Source organism: Montipora foliosa, chromosome 9 (genome assembly GCF_036669935.1).
Source record: "Montipora foliosa isolate CH-2021 chromosome 9, ASM3666993v2, whole genome shotgun sequence".
In the NCBI taxonomy this organism is placed as follows: domain Eukaryota; kingdom Metazoa; phylum Cnidaria; class Anthozoa; order Scleractinia; family Acroporidae; genus Montipora; species Montipora foliosa.
Genome location: NC_090877.1, coordinates 27,610,054 through 27,637,553, shown reverse-complemented (window position 1 = coordinate 27,637,553; position 27,500 = coordinate 27,610,054). Strand labels below are relative to the sequence as shown.

At 40.4% G+C, this 27,500-nt stretch overlaps 1 protein-coding gene across 3 annotated transcripts in view; it reads left to right on the top strand.

Moving 5' to 3' along the window:
• Window positions 1-27,500, top strand: part of LOC137970040 (centrosomal protein of 95 kDa-like) — a 67,669-nt gene that overhangs the window by 16,950 nt on the left and 23,219 nt on the right. For all 3 annotated transcript variants that reach the window (XM_068816496.1, XM_068816497.1, XM_068816495.1), the window contains exons 4-12: window positions 10,144-10,252; window positions 14,064-14,205; window positions 16,200-16,396; window positions 16,519-16,630; window positions 17,603-17,870; window positions 18,487-18,648; window positions 22,070-22,198; window positions 24,538-24,651; window positions 24,854-24,999. In XM_068816496.1, coding sequence (XP_068672597.1) covers window positions 10,144-10,252; window positions 14,064-14,205; window positions 16,200-16,396; window positions 16,519-16,630; window positions 17,603-17,870; window positions 18,487-18,648; window positions 22,070-22,198; window positions 24,538-24,651; window positions 24,854-24,999 — 1,379 coding nt within the window. The remainder of the gene's footprint in view (window positions 1-10,143; window positions 10,253-14,063; window positions 14,206-16,199; window positions 16,397-16,518; window positions 16,631-17,602; window positions 17,871-18,486; window positions 18,649-22,069; window positions 22,199-24,537; window positions 24,652-24,853; window positions 25,000-27,500) is intronic.

Here is a 27,500-nt window from a genome sequence, read left to right as displayed (position 1 = left end):
TTCGCTGTGTTGTTGTCACTTCAAATACCTCACGCTTATTTGAAAGATGTGGCATGCTAAGCCGCTTTGTATTTCGTAAACAACTGAACCAAGACATAAATTACAAGCTCACTGTTTCGCGTTTGTAGTATCACTACCGTCCAAAATAAGTTTTGAAATAGATCTCAAATGTATTTACAGATCACCAGAGGAAGATAATGTCACCTCTGATCCAAGATGAACAATTGTTCGTTTTGGCTTGAAAATGTTTGTTTCGCTCTCCCCAATCTCTCCCCAATTCCCAGTGTCCTCTCTCAGACATGCCTCGCTTACATGTTGTTGACGAGTCCAACATGGCGGCTAAAATGGATCTTTCGCTATCCTGGAAACGCCAGGTCAAAAGTGTGGGAATATTTTGGTTTTCATCAAGTGAAGGAAGGGCCCACAATGACTTCTATTTAGATGAAAAATATGTGGAATGCTTATTGGTAGATTTTTCCGATTATAATCGATGATCGATCGGTTGGGGCAATCTGATTATTTCTGATGATCGAATGTGAAATCTCAACCGATTCCCACCACTAGTAATAAGTGCCTTGGGTGACTGATGGTGCTGTCAATGGTGTTGTTTCCTGGGCGGCGAAAGCTGGTGGTGCCTGACACTTAGCTGCTGGTGGTACTACTGGTCTTGCAATACAATGTAGGTGTTTCCCTTTCTTTGGCTCTTCACATAACATAACAACGTAACATAACATTTATTCAAAAAATACAAAACATCTTGAAAAGGAAAACTGGAGGTTACAAGCAGTAAAATTAAATAACTGATGATCAATAAGAACAATAAGATAAGCAAAACAATCAGTTAAGAGGTATTTAGAAAGCGCTTCAGCGCATTCTTAAAACGACCCAAGCTCCCAGCCTCAACAACAGAACCTGGTAGATTGTTCCAGTGCCGTACGATTCGGATAGGAAAAGAATATTTATACGGATTGCACTTGTCTGGTTTAAGATAAAGCTTATACGGATGGTTAGCGCGGGTTGAATTGCACTTAGTGAATTCAAAAAGATCATCGAAGTTTAGTTTGTTCATGTCAATCAAATACGATCTTGTAACATTCAACTAAAGAAAGAAACAGTCTACGTGTTTCGAGTGTAGGCCACTTCAGTATCCCTAAACGATCTGCATAATCCATCTCACCCCGTTTTTGACCTAAAGCAAGCCGAGAGGCTCTTCGCTGAACTCTTTCTAACGCTAGCACATCTTTAACCAAATATGGATTCCATACCGGGGCAGCGTATTCTAGAACCGGGCGCACAAGAGATTTGTATAACGTGGAGAACGCACTGGGATTTGACGAGCCCACTGTTCTGTGAACCAAACCAAATAATTTGTTAGCCTTATTAACGGTCACGTTAACCTGTTCGCTCCAGGATAAATCCGAAGAAACCACAATACCCAAATCCTTGACGTGCTTTACGCTTTTAATGCTCGTGCCCAACGAGTATGTAGGGAGGGAGAAGTCACGTTTGAGTGTAATACGTAAGACTTCACACTTATCAGTATTAAAGCGTAGTTGCCATTTAGATTCCCAGGATAGTAGCCGATCGACGTCGAGTTGCAGGGCTTCACTGTCCTTAGCTATATTTGACAGTTCTCTGTATACTTTGGTGTCGTCAGCAAACATCCTTAGTGTCGAAGAGATATTAGATGATATATCATTGACGTAAGTTAAAAATAAAATTGGGCCCAATATCGTACCTTGGGGAACTCCCGACGTTACACAAGACCAGGATGAGTGGGTGCCTCGAACAACAACTCGTTGTTTACGGTCAGACAAGAAGCATCTAAGCCAACGTAGTAATGACCCGTCGATCCCGTGGCATTTTAATTTAAGCAACAGCCGTTCGTGTGGCACAGAGTCAAACGCTTTAGAAAAATCTAAAAATATAGCGTCGGTGGGTATTGATTTATTTCGTGAAGATGCCCAGTCATCAAAGCAACGCAGCAACTGAATTAAAGTTGATTTTCCTTCCAGGAATCCAAATTGGTTTGGGTTGAAGACATTTGGAGCTTGCCAGAAATTAACTACGCGATCTTTAACAATCTTCTCGCTAACTTTATATGCAACAGAGGTGAGCGAGATCTGACGATAATTTTCTCTGTAATCCTTTCTACCCTTCGTATGGACGGGAACAATGTTAGCTATCTTCCAGGCATACGGTACTTCACCAGCAAGAAACGATCTGTTTAGAAATAAGCAAAAGGGCGAAGCGATTTCGATCGCGCATTCTTTCAATACACGGGGTGAGAGGTGGTCAGGCCCCGGGGACTTGTGTGGATTAAGATTTCTCAGACGGTGAGAGAACTCATTTGTATTACAAAAGATAGTTGATAACTTAGAATCCACAACGTTACTATACTCAGGGAAATTCCCATAATCGTCTGACGTAGACACAGTTGAGAAATAAGAATTCATGCTTTCCGCGATCTCCAGGTCGCCCTTCAGGGTAACATCGTCCACTTTCAGTGCCGTAAGTTCGTTTGATCCTTTGCGCACTGATGAAACAAAACTCCAGAAAGGTTTTGGATTTCCAGAAGACTTAAGATCCTCAGATATCTTGTTGATATGGTCTCTCCGAGCAGAGTTACATGCTTTCTTTAGGAAGTTATTCATAGTACGATACGTCTTGCGGCGCTCATAAGGCCAGCGAGGAATTGAGAAGGTGATAGCATTGTGATCAGAGAAAGGTTCCGCAACAATCAAATTGTCAACAATATCAGAGGCGGATACCAAAACTAAATCCAAAATATTCTCCTCTCGCGTAGGACTATTTACTAACTGAGTCAGAAAGTTATCGTGAACAATGTCCAACAACAGAGTATAATTTGCGGAATTATTTAGCGCACAGGTATTTTCCCAGTCAAACGCACTGAGGTTGAAATCTCCTACTATAATCAAGTCGTTTCTCAGGGCAATTTCTTGAAGAGCAGTTTGCAAATCTTCGAGAGGCTTGGTATCATTGTTGGGAGGTCGGTGAAAGACACCAAAAGTAATTTTACGATTGTTGGAAAGTAAAATGTCAATAAAGATGAATTCAGATTCACTCTGGAGAGTCTCGCGTGGAATGGCTTTGATATGATTTCTCACAGCGATCAGCACACCTCCTCCTCCATGTCGTCCATTAGACTTTCTGTCCCGTCTAAATACCAAATAATCGGTAGGGAGGATCTCGCTATCGGAGATAGAGTTGTCCAAATGTGTTTCGGTTAAAGCGATAATATCCTAGTGCGAGGCGGCAATGTCAAGTTCAAGTTTGCTCCTATTGTTCACAATGCTTCGAGCATTAGCATAAAATGTCGAGAGGCCATTGAACTTTGAGTTTCTTTCTTCACTGGGATTATGCAGGTCGGTGGTACGGGGACCAGGATTCGGTTCAACATCGCCGCTCCTCAGGAGTAAGGCAACTTGATAGCTTGCGACAGAGTTAGAGTAGTAGTTAATCCTCGAAGAAGTGAAGCCTTTCCGAAATAACGGGGAGATGAAACGGCGTCTTATCAAACACGTGGCAAGGAGATCAAAATTCCTTGAAACACCATCATTTTGTGTAGCAATTTTAGCGAACACGTCGACACGATGGCTAACAGGTAAACATTTTACCAGTGGCGCAAAAGATACATTGGAAATAAGAAGTAAACTCATTATTACACGACAAATGCTGGAGCTACATAGGACGCGGCCGACCGCCATACTGCTCATACTGCTCTTGAACAGTTGAATGTTGAATAAAGAAACACACTTGCTGGGATGTAGGTTGTTCTGGGTGGCTTGAATTTGGATGCCTCTCGGCATACTGTTTTCCCATCATTGACTCTCCTGGCGTGGATTGTGGAGCCAATTACCTTTGTGGCAATGGAGATGTACGGTTTGATTGGTGTGTCTCCTTTGCGTTTCTTGTCGCGTTTCAGGAGAACCGCCTCTCCGACTCCTCGGCTCTGTGTCCTCGGTCATGGTAAGATTTTACTTTCTCGGTGTATTTGCTGTCTCGTTTCCTGATTTCGTCATCCCAGTTAGATCTCTCTGTTGGGTAGAGGTGAAGCCGCGTATGGATTTCTCAGTTCACGAGTAATTCGTACGGCGCAGTCCCTGGTTCGGGTGGGGCGTCTCCCTGTATGCTTGAAGCATGTCGTAGGTTGCTTCCTGGAGATCAATACCTTTTGCGCGAGCTATAGCGGTGGTCTTGTTCATGGGCTTGTTAAACCCTTCCACTTGTCCCTGGGCTTTGGGGTGTCATGGTTTGATTTTTTTTGTGTGTGAACACCATTTCCCCTGCAAACTCTTTGAAGTCTTTGGAGTCGAACGGTGGTCCAATTGTCTGATTGGACAGTCTTGGGAACGCCGTGAGTGGTGAAGATCTTTTTCATCTTCTTTCGTACTGGCTTGATGGCTGTTGAGTGGACAATCTCAACCTCTGGTTATCTTGAATATTGGTCGGTTATAACTAGTGTGTACTCTTTGCTTAGGAAAGGTGCACAGAAGTCGATTTCAATGGTTTCCCAAGGTCTCTCTGGCAGTTTCGTCATTTTGGCTGGTTTTGTATGCTGCTTGTTTGTGGCTATCTGCCAGTCAAAGCAAGTGCTCACAACGGTGTCAATGCGATAGTTCATGGTGGGGAACCAATACTTTTGGCGTAGCATTTCTTTAGTCTTGCCGCTGATACCCCGGTGTCCTTGTTTGTGGGCTATTTGGATAATCTTGTCTCTCAGTGATTCAGGGGGGATGATTGTGTCAATTCTCAGGATCAGTCCGTCCGCCATGTACAACTCTACTCTCAGGTCGAAGTATGGCTTAAGGTGCAAGGGCTCGTTTCTCGAAAGTCCCGGTAATTACCGGGCCCGTTAACTTACCGGGAAACTTTATCGGGACCGAAAGAGTGTTTCTCGAAGCACCCTTAAACTTTCCCGGTACTTATCGGGGCCGATAAAATAACTGGGAGTTACCAGGCTCTTGCGTTCACTTCACGCTCGTCATGAAAAGAAGGAGAATGACTTGGCACTAGATCCGTGCGACAAAGCTTGTAGCATCCAGTTTCTCAACCGAGCGCTGTGATGTAAAAAAGGTGGCATTCGAAGCGATGACCTTCTATCGTTCCTTTTACGCCTTCTAGCAATGAAGGCGGCTTTTTAACCCTCATTGGCAGGCGAAAATTAGCAAAGGATGTTTAGATGGCAGGATTTTTTTGTTTATTCACGCTTTTTGGAAGCAACCCGTTTAGTTTACTGGGAAACAACGCTCTTTTGGAGTAATAGAAGCTTAGAATTACTTACAATTTCACAGCTTCATTTCTCCTTTCAAGTGAACGTATCGCAAATGCACTAAGTTTTAAAAACCCGATCAAAGTCGGGTCTGTCAAATTGCTAAGGAGAACTTCAAGCGGGATCTTCAGGGTTATGAATATTGGGCTTGGTACCATTCTCTTTATACTGAAATCTCAGTCAACCAGTTCAAAATATCATTATATTGGAGCGAGAAAACTGAATCAAGCAATAAATTGACGACTTTCACGGTTATGCGCTTTTCCAGGCAGTAAAATAAACAACTTGAAATGTAGTTCAATTTTGTTAGCTTTATAGACACTACTGAAACGATTTACTCTTACCATTCGATGGAAATATTGTATCGAAGTTGTAACAGGCATCTCGAAGAAAATCACTTTAGACAGATTAAACTTGATTTCCCGGCGTTTACTTCACAGCAACGAGCGTGGGATAGCACTGCAAGCTCTCTTTCGCTTCGTAAAACTCCTGCATATAACACATATAAAACCCTGTTTAACGACCACAAGGTAAATCTCTTCAGAGGCGGAGCCAATATCAATACAATTTAGCCTCTGGATTAAGATTCAAGTGTACAAAGCATTGCTCTCCTCGCCTGTGTTTTTCTTCTTTACATCAAGTACATTTAGTCATCCGGAGAAATCCTTGACTATTGTTACGTCATAGCCTCGTTTGCATACACAAAAACAAAGATAGCGGATTTCAATTTAAATTTGCCTATTTTTGAAGCGTTATTGTTGGCTATTTAAACACATTCAGTCCAAATGAGTGGTCAAGTATGACAATACAGGTAAAGAACTTTCAATTCAGAGAAACTTTCTCTAGACCGTACTTTCCCTTTAATCGCTCCTTCAAGGGTAGAATACTGATTTTAACATGCAGTTTCAATTAACTCTTACAAAATCCAATGCAAATCAACGTGGCGGACAATAGGCGCCCACGTTTTTGTTTACTAAGAAAAATTATTGTTGTCACCATTTAGCTGAGAAGATAATGTAGGATAAGTTGAGTTTTAGCTGAGAAGATAATGTAGGATAAGTTGAGTTTTAGCTGAGATTAGATACGTGGTGGGGAAGGCGTCACCTACTCCAAATATTTTCAGTGTTGTGAAAAATGATGTTTATTACGGTATCAGTAAACCCCAATTGACAACCTTGCGATGTCGCTGCTTAACGGTCACACTTTTCATAAAAACCACAATAAAGTATGTATTTCTGGAAGCTTAGGAATTGTAGATTCCGATTATTAGTTGATTTAAGGCAAGAAATAAAAACCTTTCCTAAAATGGCGATCATTTTTCAAAAGTATGTTGTTTCACAAATTGAGTTCGTTTCAAGGCAGAATTTAAGCGGAGAAAGCGAGCGACATCGCTACGTTTTCTTCACACCTTCATCTAAAAAACCGTTTCGGGGAATTTTGATTAATTGCCTGGTTTGTTTTTTATACGTTGTTAAACTTTAAGTTTTTATAAAGCACGCATTAGCATTACTTTCGAAGGAGGCGAAAAATAAAAATTCCCCGAGGCCCATTCAGCCATTCAAAGTATCGGTGTTTACCGTGTTGTTAATCCGTGTCTCATCCGTTCGCATGCCGTGCATTCAGCCGCACGCACGGATATATTAAGGAACGTTTTCGCGTGGAGGTCACACTTTACTCTTGTCTGGGAACTGCATTTGAAGGCCAAGCACAGTACCAAGACATCTGTTTCTTCAGACGCGATTATTACCACAACAAACTTTGATCTCGCGGCATGAGCTGCATGCAATAGTAATCTGGTCTCCGCTTCTTCTTGAGATGAGTCGAGATCAGTCAGACGTTCAACTGCTCAGATGACAACTGGTAGGCTTCTCTGCCACAGGTGACCACGAGCGTCTTCCCTGATAATTTGTCTGCATACTATTCCCTCTGCCATTCCGCAGTCACAAAGACTATCAATGCTTGCGGGTGAAGTGCACATGAATTTTCGCTATTGTTTGATCTGATGATGTGCTTCGAGGTGATGAAACTCACTTCCTTAACCTTCCCCTGTCGGTAATCACTGAATACGACATCAATTCTGTCGCTCGAAGTGCCATCGTTTAACGCCATACTAAGTAGAGACTCGGCAATCTCAGCAAGTGTTTTCTGGTCACCCTTTAGACGCTGAACTAAAGCCATGCCAGCTATCAAGCATGCTGAGGGTTGGGGAATACCATCTGCTGCTTGTACATTCTTCTGGAGTTCCTTTGCCAAGGAGGCTTTATTCGTCTTGCGCAACGTGCTATCTGGCTTTGCCAGTGTCCATGGGAGTGGTCCAAGAGGATGGGCGAGGACTTCACTCATCTGTAAGTTTCTGCTCCTTGCGATCACAATCATTTACGCAAGCAATCTTCTCTCGGCTTTAGGAACAACTTGTTGAGGTCAGTAAAGGTCTTGAGCTTGGCTTTCTTCAAGGTGTCGTGGAATTTTACATTTTGCGGATCACATTCGAGACGTTTTTCTGTAACAGCTTTGTAATTTTTCTTCGCCAACATGTTTCGCTCGTAGCAGATCATGTATTATTATTATATCTGAGTATCTTTAAAGCTTCTAGTTCCAGAGGAAACCAAGCTCAGGTACAAAGCGAAAAAAAAATGTTGTAGTTATTCCTGTAAGTTAAGCTCTCCTTAAGCATTATGCAACGACGACAGTGACGGCTATGAGGGTGTGTTCAAGAGTATGCATTCGCGTTAGGTGAAGGAAGAAACAATTTTCTGTCGCCCTGCCTTTAAAATGTCAAGACTGTCCAAAAATTATACTAGCAAGAACGGCAAAGAAGCATAGAGAGTATAATTATTGAAAATTTCACCATCTTTTCGCTCATGTCCTTCACGCAACCTTAAATTTGCCTTTTTTGTGTCGTTGTTTTTGCTGATGAGAGCAAAGTAATGCACCAAAATGTAAAACAAATGTCTTTGTTGTGTAAGTGCCCTATTGTAGATTAAAAAATTCGCATAAAGTGCTGTTGATCTTGTTTTCTTGCGTTTTTAAAATGTGGTTTAATTCTATTTTATTTTAATATAGATAATTAAGTTATATTGTTCTACAAGAAGTTGCTGGATAAATCTTATTGGTTGTTTCACCATTTATCTTTCATTCCAGTGTTTTGCTAATGGAACGTTATAAGTTTTGTTAAGACTCTTGTGAACGTGCCTCTTAGATAGGATTTAGATCATTAGATCATTCTCGTACAAACAATCGTCGAAATTAGCAAAATCTTCATCTTCATCTCTCTCATCATCAGGGTCGGAAACATATAAGGGGTCGTCGTCTGCGTCCACCTCCTCTTCCGAATCTTATGGCTCATCGTCACTTGCACAAGGTGTTGATGTAACAAACATCTCTTTTAGAAGAGTGCATAGGGTTCCTTGACTCTTAGTGGGTACAGTAGTTTGAATACCTGAAAAAATCATAACCAAAACGTTTGTAAACAATGGTTTTTTCGGAGGACCATATTTATTTTGAATACACAACACAGTTATATAAAAACTTGCCTTTCGCAGTACTTATAGTTCGAAATTGCACAGAAACGATTCAGCTCCACTCGCTGTTTCATGCCCTTTGACACAGAATACCGTAGAAATGTCTCTTTCATGTTCAGCGACAATCTTTGAAAAAAGCAAGGTAAGTTTACATTAGTAATTTGTGGGTTATATATACATTGCTATGCCAGTTTTAAATCTGCAATACGTACCCTGGCAGCTTCTCTTTTTCTATAGGCTCCCCTGGGCTGTTTTTGAAACTGCTGAGCATGAGACTCGTACGCCGGCGAAGAGGACACTTCTGTGCGGTCTGTGCTATTGTCCCGTCTTTGCTTTTTTTGTGGCGGACAGTTGTTAAATATGGTCGGAACAGCGCCGGGTTTTAATTTTTTCTTCATGTTTAACCCTAACGAATGAGCAATCACTGACTGTGTTCCAAATGAATCGTCCGAAAAGTGACTACTGCAAAGTTTGCTCAAGGCCGTCTGGTTAAAATTTGCTCACGTGTTTCTCACAGTATTCGACCATTTGAAGGCCAGCCATGGGGACTCACTCTGTCTTTTGCAGAGTTCGAACACCCACCAGCTACACAGCAATGTGGCATGATATTTTTAAAAGGTTAGAAGCAAAAAGTTTACGTGGTCTTGGTATCTTCAGGAGCGATCTCAAAACATTTTAAGCCGGAACGAGCTGCGAGTTCTCATATCTACGTCATTTCCGGTTTTGACCGAAAGCGCCAATTTCGAATAGCACGTTCCGAAACTTTTCTCTCTCGACTAAAAGTAAAGAAAAATTGACAGATTTTCTTTGTAAATATCTTTTATTCAGACTATAAGGTATCTTTTTTTAGAATGTCGTTTTGAGGTGTAGAGTATCCCTTTAAATCTTGGTGGAATGAGTAGAGTACCTAAATGATTCTTCCTAATGTTATTAAACAAATACATGTATTAATCGATTATAAGCATATTTTATAACATTTTAATATTCAATCCTCATACTAGCAAAGAGTGTCTTAGATGAAATTGCGTGTCACAGCCCTGTCATAATTGAGTCATGTGGCTTCTAGGCTAAATTTGTTTGCAATTCTAAAAAGAGTTTGAGTGCCTAGTTTTATTCTTTCTTCCAGTCGTTAACGATGTTTTCCCTAGACCACCTCACTAATTGTGTGAGATGCTAACATTGAAATAATACAGCAGCATGTAATTTATATGGTAAGGAGTGCACATTCATTATCGATTTTGTCTGATCTAACTATTAGCATCATTCCCTAGGGCTTTATTGAGAAATCGCTTACAAGTGTTATGTTGTATTTTTTGTTTTGTTTGTTAGTCTCTAACGACGAAATGGACTCTAATCTTTTGACGTCAGAGCATGACATTATATCTGGAGTATTAAGAGAGGAGTTTGGCCCTTCCTATCCGCTCCTTAATGAACCAAGGTCAGGAATTAACAGTAATTATAACTAATTCCATATAAATAGGCTGGTTTTAGTCAGAGTTTCATTTCCAAAGAATAGGTTGGTATGCTAAAGTGTTGCAAATTGGTACGTTGTTAAAACAAAAGTTCATTTTTCTTTCCTTAAGTCCTGCAGTGAAATGAGAACAGTGTATGATATTTTGACGCAAATGTAATGAATGGAGTACCTTTCAAAGGGAAATTAAGCACTGGCCAGGAGTGGAAGGGTGCAATAGCACTTGCACGCTTCGAGCAACAGACTTGAGGACAAAGACATAAACGAAGTAACAACGGGATTTTAAAGAGAAAGGCATTTAAGTCAATTTATTATATCTCTCAGATAGTACGCGCGCCGTAATTGGCTAAATTAGCGGGCTGTATTCTACAGTACGACCCCCTGTACTGTTTCTTTCAAATTTGTATAATTTCGTTTAAGAAACCTTTCATGTTGCCATTGTTTAGGCTGACTAGTAAATATGAATGTAAACAAACAATTAGGTGCAAAAATTTCAACTAGCATAAAAGTGTGCACTGATTAGATCTCTCATGTGTCCTGGACAGCTCACGATATCTGTGATACTCTATTTCTTGTTCCAAGTTTTATTTTCAACAAGAGCGTTAGCTGCCTCTTGTTCCTGATCTCTGTGTGCATGGGGCTCAAGCAACGGCGAATTGCAACCATAACTAGGAAAAAACATTCTTAATTCATTTCATTGTGATGAGGAAGGCAACAAATTAATTCCCATACAATCTTCGTTGTTTAATTCGCCCCGTACTCGCACTACCAGTCAAAAGTCGCTTTCTACTTACTCTGACAAAAATCCTAATGAAGCTGGAACTGACCCGTGGGAAACGCTCGAAGTTTCTGAACTACATCGTAAAGGAAAATGAACGGCGTACTCCTTCAAGATTCTCTTCTTTTGGTTTCCAATATCTCCCCAAACTTTGGTCGCCTATATGTCCCACTCGTTCCTTGATCTTTCATTACTTCTTGCGAGAACGTCTGAATGCTTTCCATTGAAGGGAGTTTTCCATTGCACTTCTCTTGTAGTATGGCTACATTTTTATTAAGAAGAGCCCAGTTTTTTACTCCGTTGACAATATATCCATTTGGATCAGAAACCACAATGTCCTCTTCAATTTTCCTAGCAAAAGAATCTTTAACTGACTTATTAGCTTTTATTTTCTGGTTTTATTCCATTTGAAGGTTAACAATTTCAGCTTCACATTTGGTTACTAGTTGCGATAGATTGCGTTTGGTTACTTTGTCACTGGGATGCTTGTCAAAAATTTCACACAACATGATGGAACTGCAATCATCCCCGTGGCAATTTCGTCTTGTATGCCCCACCTTGAGATGGCACTTCCCACAGATGCTAAGAGAAGCAGAAGTGATAGTAGCAGCCCTTGATAACTCTCTTTCAAAGTTGTCTCTCACACCTTTCGCATGCGCTAATACTTTTGTTGCACTTTCTACAATTTCAAGTTTTTTTGCTAGCATTCGATCAACAGGATTGGAGTTTGCGCCTAATTGAGTAATATTTCGAAGAGGAACACTTCTTTCTAAGAAACGTCGACCATGTGTTAGGGGGCACGACGGAGTGGTCTGAAATCGCACTTAATGAATTCGCTGAAAGGGGCTAGGTCACGCTATTTTAGGTAATTTTGTTTAATTTTGTTAATTATGAGCTCTAAACGTCAAATTGGCAGAGCAAGAGTCTTTCATTTGCAAAATCACGGCCACATAACAACTGAGAATGATTTTCCAGCTTTGTAAATGACATTTTGATATAGACTGATATAAATTTGAAAAAGGGTGGGCCGACGTTTTTCAAATTTACCCAAATTCAATCCATTTCAATCCTCTCCAGTTTTGTCCATCCATGTTCTTTCTTGGCTTCCTTGTGTTTTGTTAGAGTTCTTCTATAGTTTTGAACAGTTATTTTAATATTTTAGTTAATTCTATGACCATTCGATCAGTGCTGAAATTGCCTAAAATTGCGTGACCTAGCCCCTTTAAGAGGTCAGAGAGCCACTCTGAATTGGAGAACCAAGGATGCCTGCCTTTAACGTACTGTAAACACCTGCAGATAAGCCGCACCCTGAATTCAGCAGCTCAAATTTGGGAAAAACGTTTTTTGAAAGAAGTCAAATCCAAAGTCGAGTTTTTAGAAGTGTTCTTCATCCACTGTTCATGAAACTCACTATTATCAGTGAAACGGAAAATACTTCAAAGTTTAACAATTTAATGTAATGAACATCGTTTCTATGATTGATCTTTTTCTGGTATTTGTTGACCGGCATTTATTCATTCAATACGGGTTTTCCACAGATTTTTGCATTACAATAAGAACGTGAGTGGAACGCATTAGATCGAACCTGGACACCGGAAGCAGCCTTTTTCAAATGTTTCAGCAGATAAGCCACACCCCTGATTTCTAGCGACGATTTTGGGGGAAAAGGTGCGGCTTATGTGCGAGTGGTTACGGTAATTCGTTTTACCTTCCTCTCAGGAACAGTCCTAGCTGACTGCCAAAACTCAATCAATCCACGCTCGTCGCCATAGTTAAGATTCATCCAATTGATCGTCCAAATAGCTTAGGCGAATCCAATGTTCATTTAGGTGACTAAGACTTGGGCATCTGCTGGTAATGTCTTTGACAAGAGAAGCAAAAGAATAATGGCCACAGTTCACTGAACTAGCAGGACCTCAAAACGTATCCACTTCTGTTTTGCTGCATTTTGATTTCCAGTATGTTCAACTTTGATTTGATACTCAGCCATAATTAAAAAAAAAATGAAAGTCAGGCTAAACCAGACGTACATGAAGAGGGAAACACAGTATTTTTTTTACCTTTCGACACACTCATCCGAAAAAGTGTTTTTTTTTCCATACGCGGGACTCAAACCCATGTCTCCATGGTTACTAGTCGGGAGTCACTAGACACTACACCATCAGGCCACCACGCTGATAACGTAGCTGATTAATGAGGTGATATGTAGTTAGCGGCGTGGAGATCGGCCATAGTTGTTTCACGCGAAATCAAGTGTAATGACGTCAGAGCCTGAAGAGTAGTCAGTGTTGGCAAACTTGGGCGCCAAACGTCCTTCGGTCCATACTCAACTGATAATCGTAGTATGTATTATGTATTCATCAAATTCATTAACTCATCTTGTTTTGCTTTTTTTCTCCTTTTGTCTAAAGTACCAATGAATAGACCAATTTCGATATATTAAAATTCAGTCCTATACAAAAGACATCATCTCAAGGCTCTGGGGAATAAATGTAAGGATTTGTATGAGTTTATTCCCCAGAGCCTCGAGATGATACCTTTTGTTTAGGACTGAATTATAATATATCGAAAGTGATCTATTGTTACATAAAGATGTACCATTGTGACCTCTTAATGGGAAACGTTCCTTGTGGTGCCTATTAAACGGCAAGTTTACGTTGAAAATGAGTAGAAAAGCGATGCATACGGATTAGATTTCATAAATGACTGAACACCTGTTGCAATTTTTTGAATGTCCAGTGCTGTAAGAAATTGCATGGCAGAATTGCTGAAGAAAACTTTTTTATGGGTAAGATTGCACAATTGAATGGGTGCAAATAAATTAATTTCTAAACTGATCAGGTTGACAACTGTCGTAATGGCTACTTAGAGAGATGGATGGGAAATGACTTACAGTACATGTTACACTACCGATACTTGAAATGACTCACACACCCAGGCTTCCTGGCATTTTATTAGCAGCGATATTCCGCTTCTTTTTTACGATTCCTTTTGAGAAAGGCATTCGAGGAATGAGGCTGTGGGTCTTGGTAGGAGTGGAGGTGACACTCACAGCAGGAGCTCAACAAAGCCAGCAGCGACTGACAGTGGTTTGGCAAATACTGAAAATTCCTCTGATGGCTTTGATGCTGATACCTCAAAGGTATGAGTATATAAATAAATTAAAATGCCTTTTTCGAAGACAATTGCTGCGTATTCTTCCCCTGTTTTCTCAAGAATCAGGGGGCTACATGTTATAGTTGCTTTTCTGGTTCTGGCTGAGGGTTTTCTTTAAAGTGCCTATGAAGTAAAAATATATTTTGCTTATTTTTAACGAACCTTTAAAAAGGACGAAGAATGGTGTTTTCTGTTTTAGAATATCTTTTCTCGTTTCCGAGGTATTCAAGTTTTTGTTCAAAAACGGATGACGTCAAACATACCTGTAATAAATCTCAAATTGAGAATATCTCAGAAATATTGGATGAGTGTTGCTCAATTTTGGCACCAGTAAATACACACCAAGATGAAGCACAAATTGACACCCATGGCATGGTTTCGATCGGCAAACTCTGAACGCATAACAACGCTGATGAACTCACAAATGCACATTGCCTTCCCAGTAAAATGTCACTTAATCGTTCGTGACCTCGGTGAATGCTTTTAGCAACGTATAAATTTGAATTTCGCAACACGAGCTTCAGCAGCCGTGAAACGTAAGAGTATCTTTCGTCCATGTGGTCAGACCAACAGTGCACGCATTGGATTTATAACCCGCTGGACTTTCGTAGTGCATGTGCAAAATCACAGTGACTAACAGAATTCCCTCAAATCGACATCAAGCTGTCAATATTATCGGCGACACAGGGATCTCATCTTCCAAGGCAAACAAACATTTGTTTCTACTAACCTCTCGACTAAAGATTTGTCACAATTTTATGATACAAGAAGGATGCCAAACAAATTTTGTTCTGCAGAAGGATTGAAACTTGTTCAAAATACTAACTTAAATTGACTTTCTGAGGAAAGCGTTGTGTGAAAGAGCAGCAGGTAGTTGCTTGATAGAATCTGTTTCACAGTGACCACCATCATCCTCCTTGATGCCAAGATGATGAAGTAGTTTTTTTCGTCACTACAGCTCGATGAATAAATTTGAAATGAAATTCCTTTGCTTCTTTGCTGACTGAAAAACACTCTTAATCTTAATACGTTGTCATACGTATGTCGGAATAAACTAATATCAAAGCCAGGACTCGAGCCGGGACTCGAGCGAAGATTTGAGTTCGGACTCGAATTAGGACTCGAGCTGCCGGCACCCGAGTCTTAAACTGCAAGCCGTTCCTTTTTTGTTTTTCATCGTCTTATTTGGTTGCCAAATGGAGGTCATTTAATATTCCAGGCATTCCTAGCAGAGACCGAGGAAAATGGAAATGAGGAACGTGACCACCCTCGAAAAGCGACAGCATGCTAATACAGTTACTTTTAGCATTGCGAAGGAGCAGACGAGGGCCTCCACAGACGAGACATTTTAGTAGTCGACAACTATATATTATCGACAACCAAATGTTATCGACGACCAAAAGAACATAGTCTTTGGGACAAGCTGTCGACAACAAAATGCGAAAATGTTGAGACTAGAGATGCTAAGTTGTCGACAACTATTTGTTATTGACAAATGAAAGTGTGCACAGGGTTCCCAGTGTGTGAGATAAGTTGTCGACAACAAAACGCTAAATTTTTAGTTGTCGACATTTTCGCAGTTTCCCTTTTTCAGAAGGGAAACTGCTAATCGTCGACAAAGTAAAATTTTTGCATTAATTGTCGATAATCTGTCCCGCAGACTATGTTTTTTGGTCATCGATAAGTTTGGTTGTCGATAACAAATAGCATTCGGGATAAATGAAGAAACGATGCCCCCCCCCCCCCCCCCCCACCCCTAAAGAAAAAAAAAAAAAAAGACGCCTCTAATTAGGTCTAGGCAGAGTACAGCAAGAGAAAACTACAGAAGTATTAGTATTTGGTTTTAGTTCCCTGTTCACTATTATTGTAATATTATTACTCAGCTTTACAAGATAGTTTATTTAATACTTACCCTTCACTCTGCATTCTTTTTTTTAATATTGTGTTTGTCTTGTTTCTTAATTCTGTCCTCCACTGCAGTTAAGTGATTCTAGAGTTGATGCTGTCAGTGACTCCACAGCTGAGCTGATAAGGATTGGAAATATCAGCAACGATGAAGCTTCCTCTAATGAATCAAGAAGAAAAAACACAACACAATCTGCCTCCTCTTCATTCGCTCCACAGACCCATACCAGTTTTAAAAGTGACATTGGTGGCAGTTCTAAGAGTGATAGTAGGTCTGTGGAACTATCTGAAAGATTATAAATAAACTTTGAAGATGTTACTGAGTGAAAAGATAAAATAATTTTATTTCAAAGCGTTTTTGCTGTTTTAATTGTTGCTTTGTTGTTTCATCTAGGAAGCCTGATTTTTCCTCAAAGTGTTGTGATAGCACATCTCCAGAAGATGAATTGACGCAATATACTCTGACACCAACAGCATCTGGACATTCTGTGCCCACTCAAAAGAAGGTTTGCATAACAAATAATCATTACCGGAACGATAGCACATCATTGTGTTAATTTGCATTCCGAGGAAGGAGGAGCGCAGTTGGCATATTGTGCGATCTTAAAAAAAGAAAACGTTTGTACCAAATGTTGTTATTTTGTCACATTAAATTCCCATTCCCCCCAAAAAACAAAAACTTTCCATGTATGTACCAATACCATTGCCCACATGAGACTGCTATCTGATGTGGCCAAAGGAAAAAAAGAAAAAAGGAAAACGACATTGTGAAGTAAATATTAATTTTAAGTATGAAATGATGACGGTGATGGTTAAAGAGTCAAAAAAAGAGAGAATGCACAAATATTCAGTAGCGTAAAGGAAGAAAAATAAAAATTAATTAATAGGTTGCTTTAACCTTGTTCAGTCCAATTAATTAATATTGCTGCACTAACACAATTCTTTTCCGCAAACAGTTTTCATTTTTTCTTGAAAGATTCCTATTACCACACTTCTCATGGATATATTTTTCCGTTTCATAATTAATTGAAGGAATTGTTCTGAATTGGTTAAGTGATGTGCATTATAGAGTCACCCCCTGAAGTACTTTGATGGTGTGCATTTTATACAACTTGGTGAGAAGAGCGTGTGGAGCTAAGTTTCTTGCCTAAGGAAAGATAATGGCGACATAGTTTGCCCTTGAACCAGCGACTCAGTCTTAAGCAGTCTGCCTGGTCATTAATGGCATTGTGACAGAACTTGTACAAATGTGATAGTGCCTTCAAAGACAGTAGCATGTCAATTACTGGGATTTTGGGAGGCTACATTTGCAGCTTGTCATTGGTGGATTTACCATCGTTGAATATATCAATGACCTCATCCCAAGCTTTTTCTGTTTTACAGAGTAAGAGTTTTGTCTATCATAAGTTGAAAATGTCAAACAGTAAAAAATAATTAACAATATATATATTTTTCTATTGTCGTGCTTCATCTTGCAGGGGAGCCCAGACAAGCCGTCATCTAGTTTCCTTTCAGGGTCGTCAACATCTACTGCATGGCCTGAGCAAATATCACCATTAGAACCTTCAAAGGATGCCATTTGTGGCGGGCCTGGGGAGTTTGATGGTTTAGGTGTGAGACCAAAAGCACCGTCAACAACTGGAGTCACAGACAATGAGTCAAGGAACAGTAGTGGACGCTCTACACCTGTTTATCATCATTATCATCATCACTTCCACCACATGCAAGAACAGGGTAGAGTACCAGGTACGAGGCGTCTGTTTTGGGTAAAATTCATAATATACTTATTATGAATAAAAGATAAGTTCTTGTGCTGTCCAAACGCACAAGTTCAGTTCTACTACAGTAAGTAAAATTGAAAGAGTTGGCATTTGGTGTATCGTAGTTTGGACCGTTGTACATTATTTTGATTTCTAGAATAGGAAACCCTTTTCATCAATAGCTGAAAGTGTATGAAGCCAACTGTATGGCCATGTAGTCCATTGTAACTTATAAATCCGTTTTGGTACTTCACTTGCAATTATCCACGTACACTGTATTTGGTATAAAAATAATCTCAGTGTTCACTGACAAAATGTCAGGTAGAAAGAAACATTCACTTTTAGATCCCTTTTGCCTCGACTCCAATCCAGAATCACAGATACATGAGGATGTTTGCTTGTTACTGTCGTCAGGAATTTTGTAACAAATTGTGATCAAGTGGTTCCAAGAAAGCAGAGTTTATGCCGGCCTCCCATTGCTGGCATAAAACACTGCAGTAGAGCCAGTAAGCTTCATGCATAATCAGTGAGACTATTTTCAGTCACATTAGATGGGATCATCATTTTTGCATTTCAATAATAATGTCATTTGCATTCTTAAGACTATCCGTCAGCAGCAGAGGTATGTGCAGCTGCTAGTGTTGATGAAGCACTTCCAACAAATGGTCTTTCAAGGTCAGAACCTGCTGCAACAAGGATAGCTGGCTCACAGCGTAACAGATTGATCCAAACTGCTCCTAGTGTTTTCACTCATCCGCTCATGGGTAGGTTTGCTTCATGCAAAAATGTGTACGTAATTATCCTGGGTCACCTCGCAGCTCTTACAAGGTCTCATCTGATTGGAGACCACCCTTGAGGTTTAACAAAAGAACAAATAACAGAAACAATGGACCCTAGGCCTAAAACAAAAGGGCCATTGTTTCTGTTACCCTAGGCCGAAAACAAAAGGGCCATTGTTTCTGTTATTTGTTCTTTTGTTAAACCTCAAGGGTGGTCTCCAATCAGGTGAGACCTTGTAGGAGCTGCGAGGCTACCGATTATCCTAGCGCGCAAATTTGGTGCCCCTACCACTTGGCCACACCGGTTGCCTACAATGCCGGCACATCTTGTAGCGTCTTCGCATTTTAGAAAAAGTCTTCGAAGAATCTTTTGTCGAAGCATGCCAACCATAGGATAGGATGGGATAATTCTAAAATTATAGGCACCACCAATAGGCGGTACGTCTTTCTTTGGAGGCATGGCACATTAATTCCGCTCACGCTCCCGTGAACCGTGATGATGGGGGCCTCTTACTGGCGCATACTGCACCTGAATCTCATTAGTGTCAAAGGTCGTTAATTATCGTCTCTATAAAAGGACTCTTTCAATGGTTTTTCTTCACCCTTGAGAGGTTTTCTCCGGGTACTCCGGTTTCCCCTCTCCTCAAACACCAACATTTGACTTGATTTGCGTTCATTGTTAATTTCAGTTTACAGTGTCACCAATTAGTGCTCCAGCGCTAGAACGACTAGACACTTAAATAATGTTGCTTTTCTTTCCTTTTGAAGAAGGGTGTTTGGTGGTACATGGTATGGCAGTCTCGCTATTTGACCAACAATTGTCCCGTTGAGTGCGAGGATCACTTCGTCTATAAAACGCACGTCAAATGTATACATTTCTTTCGTTCATAGAGTAAAATATCTTAAGTGGCCGTTTTAGACAAACCCTTCGGACTGTTCTGAGCAGAGTAAAGGACGTGCCAGCAGTGTGCTTTGGTATTTAAAATTGATCTTCCTCTTGGTGCACAGTGTCATAGTTCTGTCACTTATGTCCAGAAATGCATGTAATTAGATACACGCCCAATTTTGACATCCAACACGAAGTGTCCCTTTACGTCCAAGCCTTTGCTACCTATTTCTATCAATAAGATAAGGCTAAAGGTTAGCGTATTTTTTAGCTTAGGGTAAGCGCAGCAGTTTATCCTTTCTTGAGAAGCAGCATTTGGAGGAAACACTTTGTGACGTTTTATCCAGCTGTATTAGTTACTGTACAGAAAACACACGAAATGAGTACAAAGATTCCACGATATTATACAGTTAGTTATTGCACAATAGAGAACCGGTTTGACTAGTTTAGTTGCCGACGTTGCCCCTCCCGCACAAATCTGTCACACGTTCTCGGTTCTTTACAATTCATTTGCTAAAAACGTTTAGTGCAAAAACGTTGGATAAAAAATAGCTTATGAGATGTTTTGGTGTGTAGTATCGCTAAGTATTTGTACTCGTTGTTTGTATTTTGACTCGCCCTTGCGGGCTCGTCAAAATACGGCACTACTCGCAAAAATACTTAGCGATACTACACACCAAAACATCTAATAAGGCAAACGTGGCGTGGAAATCATCACGCAGAATGCCGAGACATCATTCATTATTCACAACCGGTTGCCTGGCAAATTTGAATACGCTTTGGTTTTAAAAGGCTTTCAATTAGAGACGGAAGAATGAAGAATCATTCCTTCGAAACATTCATGACTTGCGTGAATTAATTATATTTTTAAGACCGCAGTGAGTATCAGTTGTCAGACCAACTTGCTGACCTCATGCCGTGGTTTTCATGTAAACCTGTTAGGGTCGATTTACAAGATCCGATTTTTGGCGCATGTGACATGAAGCTTACGACAGGCCTTCGACATTACTTGTCGCAGCGTTTTAAAACAAGTGTTTAAATGCTACGACATTATTTCTGACGTACGCGACAATCGTAAACGAGTTGTAGGCCTGTCGTAAGCTTGCTGCATTCGGCAAAATTCTTACCGTGTAAATCGACCCTTGGAAACCCGGAGCTCTGTCAGAGCTCGTTGAACCCCCGATTGACCCGCAAATTGTGGGTGATCCGAGCTTCAAGATACAAGATACAATGGAGAAGGCGTGTGGAAATAAGGGATCTTTGCCACGAGCGGGAGACAGTGTTTGACTATTTGCAAGAAAGAATCTTTCCTCTTGGATAGGACGTGAGCGCGTTGGTCAAACATTGTCCGAAAGCGTGAAGACAATTGGAAGAGATGTCAATAGTTAACTTAAGGCATAACAAATGTATTAGCAAAAGTAAATGTCTGGTTTTTAAAAAGAATAATTGTCTTACTTTGAGTACACCAGATGTTTTGACGAATACTCCAGGCATGTTTTAAATACGAAATAAACTACTGTTTTAAGTTACCCGAATGACAGTTTAGTTGCAAGTGTTCCTCATATGTGGGAAAGGTAAAAGTAGGGCTAGCCTGATAGGTAGTTTGAAGGTTTTTATGATAGCCTAGGGGAGGACGACAACCTTTTCTTCATCTCAAACCTCAAGTAGTGACTAGATTAGAATGTTTCTGACTGAGCGTAATCGATTATTTCTAACAAGTGTAAGGATCGAAATGCACCAATAACTCATGAATTCTTTAAATTTATTATTTTCAATTTTCAATTACCGTTCTCCGAAGCACAAACGAAGCACAAACACGCTGAAAGTTGCATTCACTCTACATTCGCGCGCGAACAACTACCAAGCTCAATCATGCTCAAATCCTGCAAGCTCGCGCATTTTGTGGCTGACCCTTTGCAAAGCTGAAGCTAATTTCAGTTTGCCGTTTTCCCGTCATCATCCGACAAAAGCAAGATGTTTGGTTTTGTTTGTGTTTCGAAGGAACTAGCGACAGTATGTTTCATCCAATCACTTATTTCCGGTAAACAAGCGAATCTTAAATCCGGCTAAGACCGCCGACATTGGAAGTAGTCAATATTATCACGCTAAAAGCGTTAGCTCCGCCCTGACAAGTTAATGAGCAAAGCAGTTATTCCCTGTGGGAGAAATATCGCGTAATCTAAAGATGTTAAAGCCACGGCAATGGACATGTACCAGTACAAGGAAAGGTTACGTTTATACAAACGTTGGCCGTGTAGCACTTATATTTTAAACAGAGTTAACTGAATAGAGTGTAATGTGAAGTGCTAGATTTCATCAGCAGCCCATTGCCATCAGTAGGGCTAACGCTCACATGGTTCATATGGGGTAGAAATATAGCACTTCACATTACACTCTATTCAGTTAATTCTGTTTAAAATGTAAGTGCTACACGGCCAACGTTTGTATAAACGTAACCTTTCCTTGTACTTGTGCCAAAAGTTGCTGAATTAGAGTATTAACAAATCAATTTTTTTGCAGGAAACTTCCAATCTTCCGCTGCTATTCCAAGAAGCAATGCTGTATCAAGTAACCCCACCCCCCTTGGGGTGACTTTGACAACATCTACCTTGACTGACTCAGTGTTTTTGTCAAGCTCTTCATCTTCGCGTAAGCAATTTAAGATGCACTGCTTTCTTTGTTGGCCAAGCTAGTGACCTAGAGTGCTTTTCTCAAAAGCCGTAAGACGTTTCAGGCCCTTGCAAACCTGCTTACGAAGACGCAATGTCTACCATATTTCTGCCATTGTAACACTAAGGAGTGACCTTTTAACAATCAATGACGACTCGAAAAAATTTCTCCGTAACTGTTGAAAAACAATTGCTTTCTCGTAAAAATTGTAGGGTGAGGACTTTGCCATCGGCGTACTGTCACTCCTTACAGAGGAGGTATTATAGAAGCTATATTGGGAGTTTTGTGTAGCTACGGCGTTAAAGTTTCCCGAAAACCTTTATGAACGTTAAGTCATATTTTTGCCAAACATCTGGATACTGCCTTGCCGATTTCCAAAATAACTACACAATTCCAGAGCTGAGTTCTAAAATTATCCCCACTTACTTACCATCAGCGGCTTTCTTTGGAAGCTTGGCACCCTAACAAATGGCATCATTTTAGTGAACCTCTATAATTTACTAAAAGAAAAGGGCACTAACCATCCAGCATATACAAATTCTGGTGCATCATTAGATCACCTCTGATAAAGATAGTAGGCGTTAGTGTCCAAACTTTGAATGGGCAATCGCAACTTTCGAACCAGAGTAGCATCATACCATTTCGGATTCTTCAGCAGGTTGTATAATCAACCTAAGGAGATTACCTTCCTTTCGTTCCCTAAGGCCGTGACTCCTCTTTCTCAGTACTGTTCCCCGGCTCTTCTGCTCAGTCCAATGGTGAGTTTCACTGGTTGCACAAATGAACCTTTTACAGTGACTAGGCGAAGCTCAAAGAAGGCTAATGTCGTTATTCATGGTGCCAAGCAAAAGAGTTGCGGGGCAATCTGAGTGGGGACGCTGATGCTTCGTCTTTATTCAAAAGTTACAGTGTATCCGGTTTTCCAGGACGTGCCAATGTGAAATTCAATTGGCGCAAAGTCAGGTTTATAGCGGAGCTCCGCGCGCCAAAGTCGCGTGCGCGAAGTACCATGGGTAAAAAAATGTAGTAACCCATCTGTGCGAGAAATTTGGTTTTGGTCACCGTACGTACGTTCATCCCTCCATATAAGCTAATGTGACCGTTATCACGTGACCATATCGCGGGCTCAAGTTTTGAGTCATCGAGGCGGCCATGCTCAAGCTAGTTTACAGCGTACCGTATGTACTCGAATACCGTATAGCATGAAATTTTTGCGGATTGGCGATTTTTTGAGGTTTGCGGGTGCTAATTTTTGCGGTTTTCTATGCAGGCAGTAAGACTATTTTCACTTGTATTACTTTTTTGGTAAAAATCCCGTCATTTATCGAGAACGAGTGGGAAAAATGTGGCATCCTGGAGGCCTTACAAAATGGTGTCCTTTCGGATGACCCGTTCGAGCAAGTTTAACGCGACCTTTTGATTGACTGCTTTGAGTTCGTTTCTTATGCCTCAGAGACTGGAAAAGTATTGAGTTAACTTTTTATCGTTTCGTTTTGTTTGTAGCAAGCTCCGATTGCTTTTTCTCAATGCAAACATCAAGGAGGCAGTGCGGCCCAGTGGTTAAGGCGCTTGCCTTGAGATCCGAGGATCCCGGGTTTAATACCCGTTCTGAACACTCGTTGAATTTGTTCCTGGTAGTCCCTGGTTCAACTTCTCAGGCGCACCTGTAAATAGCCAAATGGTTTGCCTCCGGCCAGTTGGTATTCTTAACAGTTGTTGGTGAACGTTCTGTTCTGTCGTGATTGTTTCATTGGCCTTGAAAAGCCCCTTTGGGCAGTGGTCAATTAAGAATATATATATTTTTTACTCCATTGTAAGATATGTAGAAATAAGTGGATAAGAAGCCATTTTTAATTGTAGTAACGAGAGTACATTTTTGCGGTTTTAATTTTACTGGTGTTTTTTTTTTCTGCTAGAACTTATTTTTACGGATCAAGTGCCATCCGCAAAATCCGCAATTATTAAACCCCTTAAAATAAAAGTGCTACACGCTAAGCGCCGCGGTGCTTATTTAATTTTTGGCACCTCAAGTACAGCGAGCTTTTTCAAGGTCAGCGGGTTTTTTTTAAGTTGACCGCTGACCAGGTAGGTGCTTGGTTTCGATTGGATCGCAGGCTCAAGCCCAGTTAACTTATTGTGAAAAAAAAAAAGCTCCGCTTTTATACTAGCCAAAATCTATATATATTAGGCCATCATGTTAGATTGGTTTGCAAAGTGTGATGGATTTAGAAGACTTTAATTGACTGAGTGCCCTACCGTACATGTGGGTTCACCGTCTTTGGCGGAAATTGTTGACATGGATTTTTCCTTGGTTTTAGGTCCTCCTCTCTTGAGACCATCCACTACAACTGCAATCTCTGGTGCTTCTGTTACTACATCATCAGTCACGGACAAAATGACCAGGCCAACCACAGCTACATCATCTACCGTGGGTAAGTACTAAAATTGAAACCCTGAACACCTTACCTTTAATGTGGAGGAGAAAGGCTTGTATGTCGCGCTTATCAGCTAGCTTCTTTCCCTCTTCCTTTATTTTCATTATTTATCCCTCTGAAGGAGTGTGTGTGTGTTACACTGACCTTCACCTACCAGCTCAATACAGTTATAGTAATATAATTTTCGGCTGGCTTGCAGGTTCGCCTTTACCAACAACCTCATCTTTACCGTTGACAAGTTACGGTTCATATAGTGCAACCAGCCACAGTCTTGATGAAAGGGCTTCAGTGATTGAACGCGCCAATATACTGAAAACGAGATTGCATAACTTAAGAACCGGGCAGGTAAGTTGTATGTCCAAACATATAGTAAATTATTTCGTACACACTATGTAGTGAAAAGGTTCTCGTTGTTACTACATGGGCTACTGGCAAAAATGGGAAAGTGATCATGAGTTCTTGTTTGAGGTAGATTTCTGCTTGAAAAGTTATTCAAAATAGCCGTAAAAACTAGTTTTGTATCCACTGATAATAAAAGAAACATGGCCCAATAAGCCTTACCCTTAGACTTTTATCATATATAGGTGAAGTTCCCTAAGGGCCCCTAGTAAAAAATTCCTGTCACGTTAATGATGTCAAGTTCTTTTCGCGTGAGCTATTTTTATTGCGTTCGACAGAGGAAAACGCATTCTATTTCTTTCGTTTTTCGAGATCTCTCGTGTTGTTTTTGTCATGACGTTGTTTTCGATGCCAACTGATTTCAACGTTTTCGACGAACTGGCCGACTGGACTGGCGGACTGGCTGGCATTTCGCCTCGATTTCATGTGGTAAACCGGTATCCATAGTGATCATAGGCATCCCGTCGTGCCAAGGCGCTGGTTCCTTCGCTGTTCCTTCTGACTCCAAAATTGCAAAAACCTGCGCAAAAAAGGTGTTTAGTGGACCACGTATAAAAAAGATCGTTTCTTTCCCTACCCTCTGCTTTGTTTCCAAAGCGATTGTCGAACGCACTTTAATGCGAGATTACTACTAGTTTTTAAGGATTTGTTCTTTCATTGTTGCAAAAATGCACACAAGGTGGATGCCCGGCATCCACCTAGAGCAAGTGAACTAAAAAAAAAATGTGCAAAAAATTGAAATATAACTTGAATCGTTATACACTCGAAGCCTTATTCAAATCCTTGGTGCGTTCATCCTTAGAATACGCTGATGTAGTTTGGGATGGATGTTCTGAATCTGATAGTAACTTGTTAGAAAGCACACAAATAGAAGGCGCAAGGGTTGTAACCGGTGCTTTGAAAGGAACAAAGAGGGTATCTCTCTTGAAAGAACTTTCTTGGGTCGATCTTAGTGTTAGAAGAAAACTTCATAAACTTAGTTTGATGTATAAAATAGTATTTAAGTTAGCTTCGCCTTATGTGTGTGATTTATGTCCAGATTTTGTTTCTGACAGATCTTGTTATAGTCTTCGTTCCGCTAATAATCTCTGTTTACCTTACGTTCGTACTGATAGGCACAAAAAATCGTTTCTCTTTTCATCAATTAAATGGTGGAACAGTCTTCCGTTAGAGATACGTATATCGTCTTCTTTAGACATTTTTAAGCACAACCTCGTTCCCAGGGTCTCTCTTCTCTGCCTCCATTGTCGTTGAGAAAGACCCCAACGTCGTTCCCAGGGTCTTCTCGGCTTTCAATATGGCGGCGGGTCTTGAGAAGACCCTGGCACACAGTGAACTAAAAAGATCGCTAATTGGTGCTTTTCTCACATGAACTCTGATTGGTTTAATATCGAAAGAAAGATGGCGGCTAATGAGGACAGCCAGAAGAAGAACAGAATTCGTGTTTAAATCATTTTCAAAATTGTAACTGTTCCGTAAGAAGCAGCTGCAAATTAACAAGCATAACAGTCAAAAATAATTCACCGTTTTTTCACGTTGTACGATGATCTACATCAGGCCTCGATTCCAATTAAAACTACGTTGGCTTTTCACGACCTCTAGCATAGCGATCGCTCTATAATATAGAAGGATATAATGGTGTTTGAAAGACGTAACGGTAATTAAGTGATTTTATTTCGTACGTACCTTTACGTTTTGGTTCATTTTGGCGTCTCATAATTGTAATTCCGTGACGCGAGTATTGTTACTGTTGTTCAATGTTTTCACCATGTCAGATTGTGTTACAAATTATAAAATTGTGCAACAGGGTTCATAGATTATTGATGTGGTTGATTTAGCAGTTGTATGTGGTTCTGTTGACTCGTGTGACAGCTGCAATGAAGGCGGGTCTGTTAAATACAGGTCAAGACTAGAGATCGCTGCCCCAATAATCAACAACTAAGCCAAAAGTTTCCCCGAGACCTGAAACAATATTTTTGTGGAGTGATTAGCGCTAGCAGACACTTTTGGTGTTGTTTATTTGTCTGCAGCACGGTGACATGTACACTCACCTGTGGAAATTGACCTGTGTTTTATTTCAATAGACCTGCAGCTGCAGTAATCCATATTCTTTCCTATCTCTTCCACACTCTTCAGCTAGTGCATGGTGCACAGAGAGATCTAGCTCGGTCGGTTTTCATCATTGCCCTTTACTTTCATTAATAAAAAATATTAATCTCCTCACCCCAAACAAAGTGCATGTCATCTTGTAATTTTCCAAGAGAGTTATTTAAGATTGTGAAGTCTTATCAATAATTATTATTCTTGAAAATAATTGTAAGGCTTATCATTATAGTCTTATTGACCTGTCAATTCGCTAATGACTTCAATTTTTGCCTCTTCTGATTTAAAAATATAAATATGTATATTAAACAGTATTCTTTAATTTTGTACACATTACTTTTTTA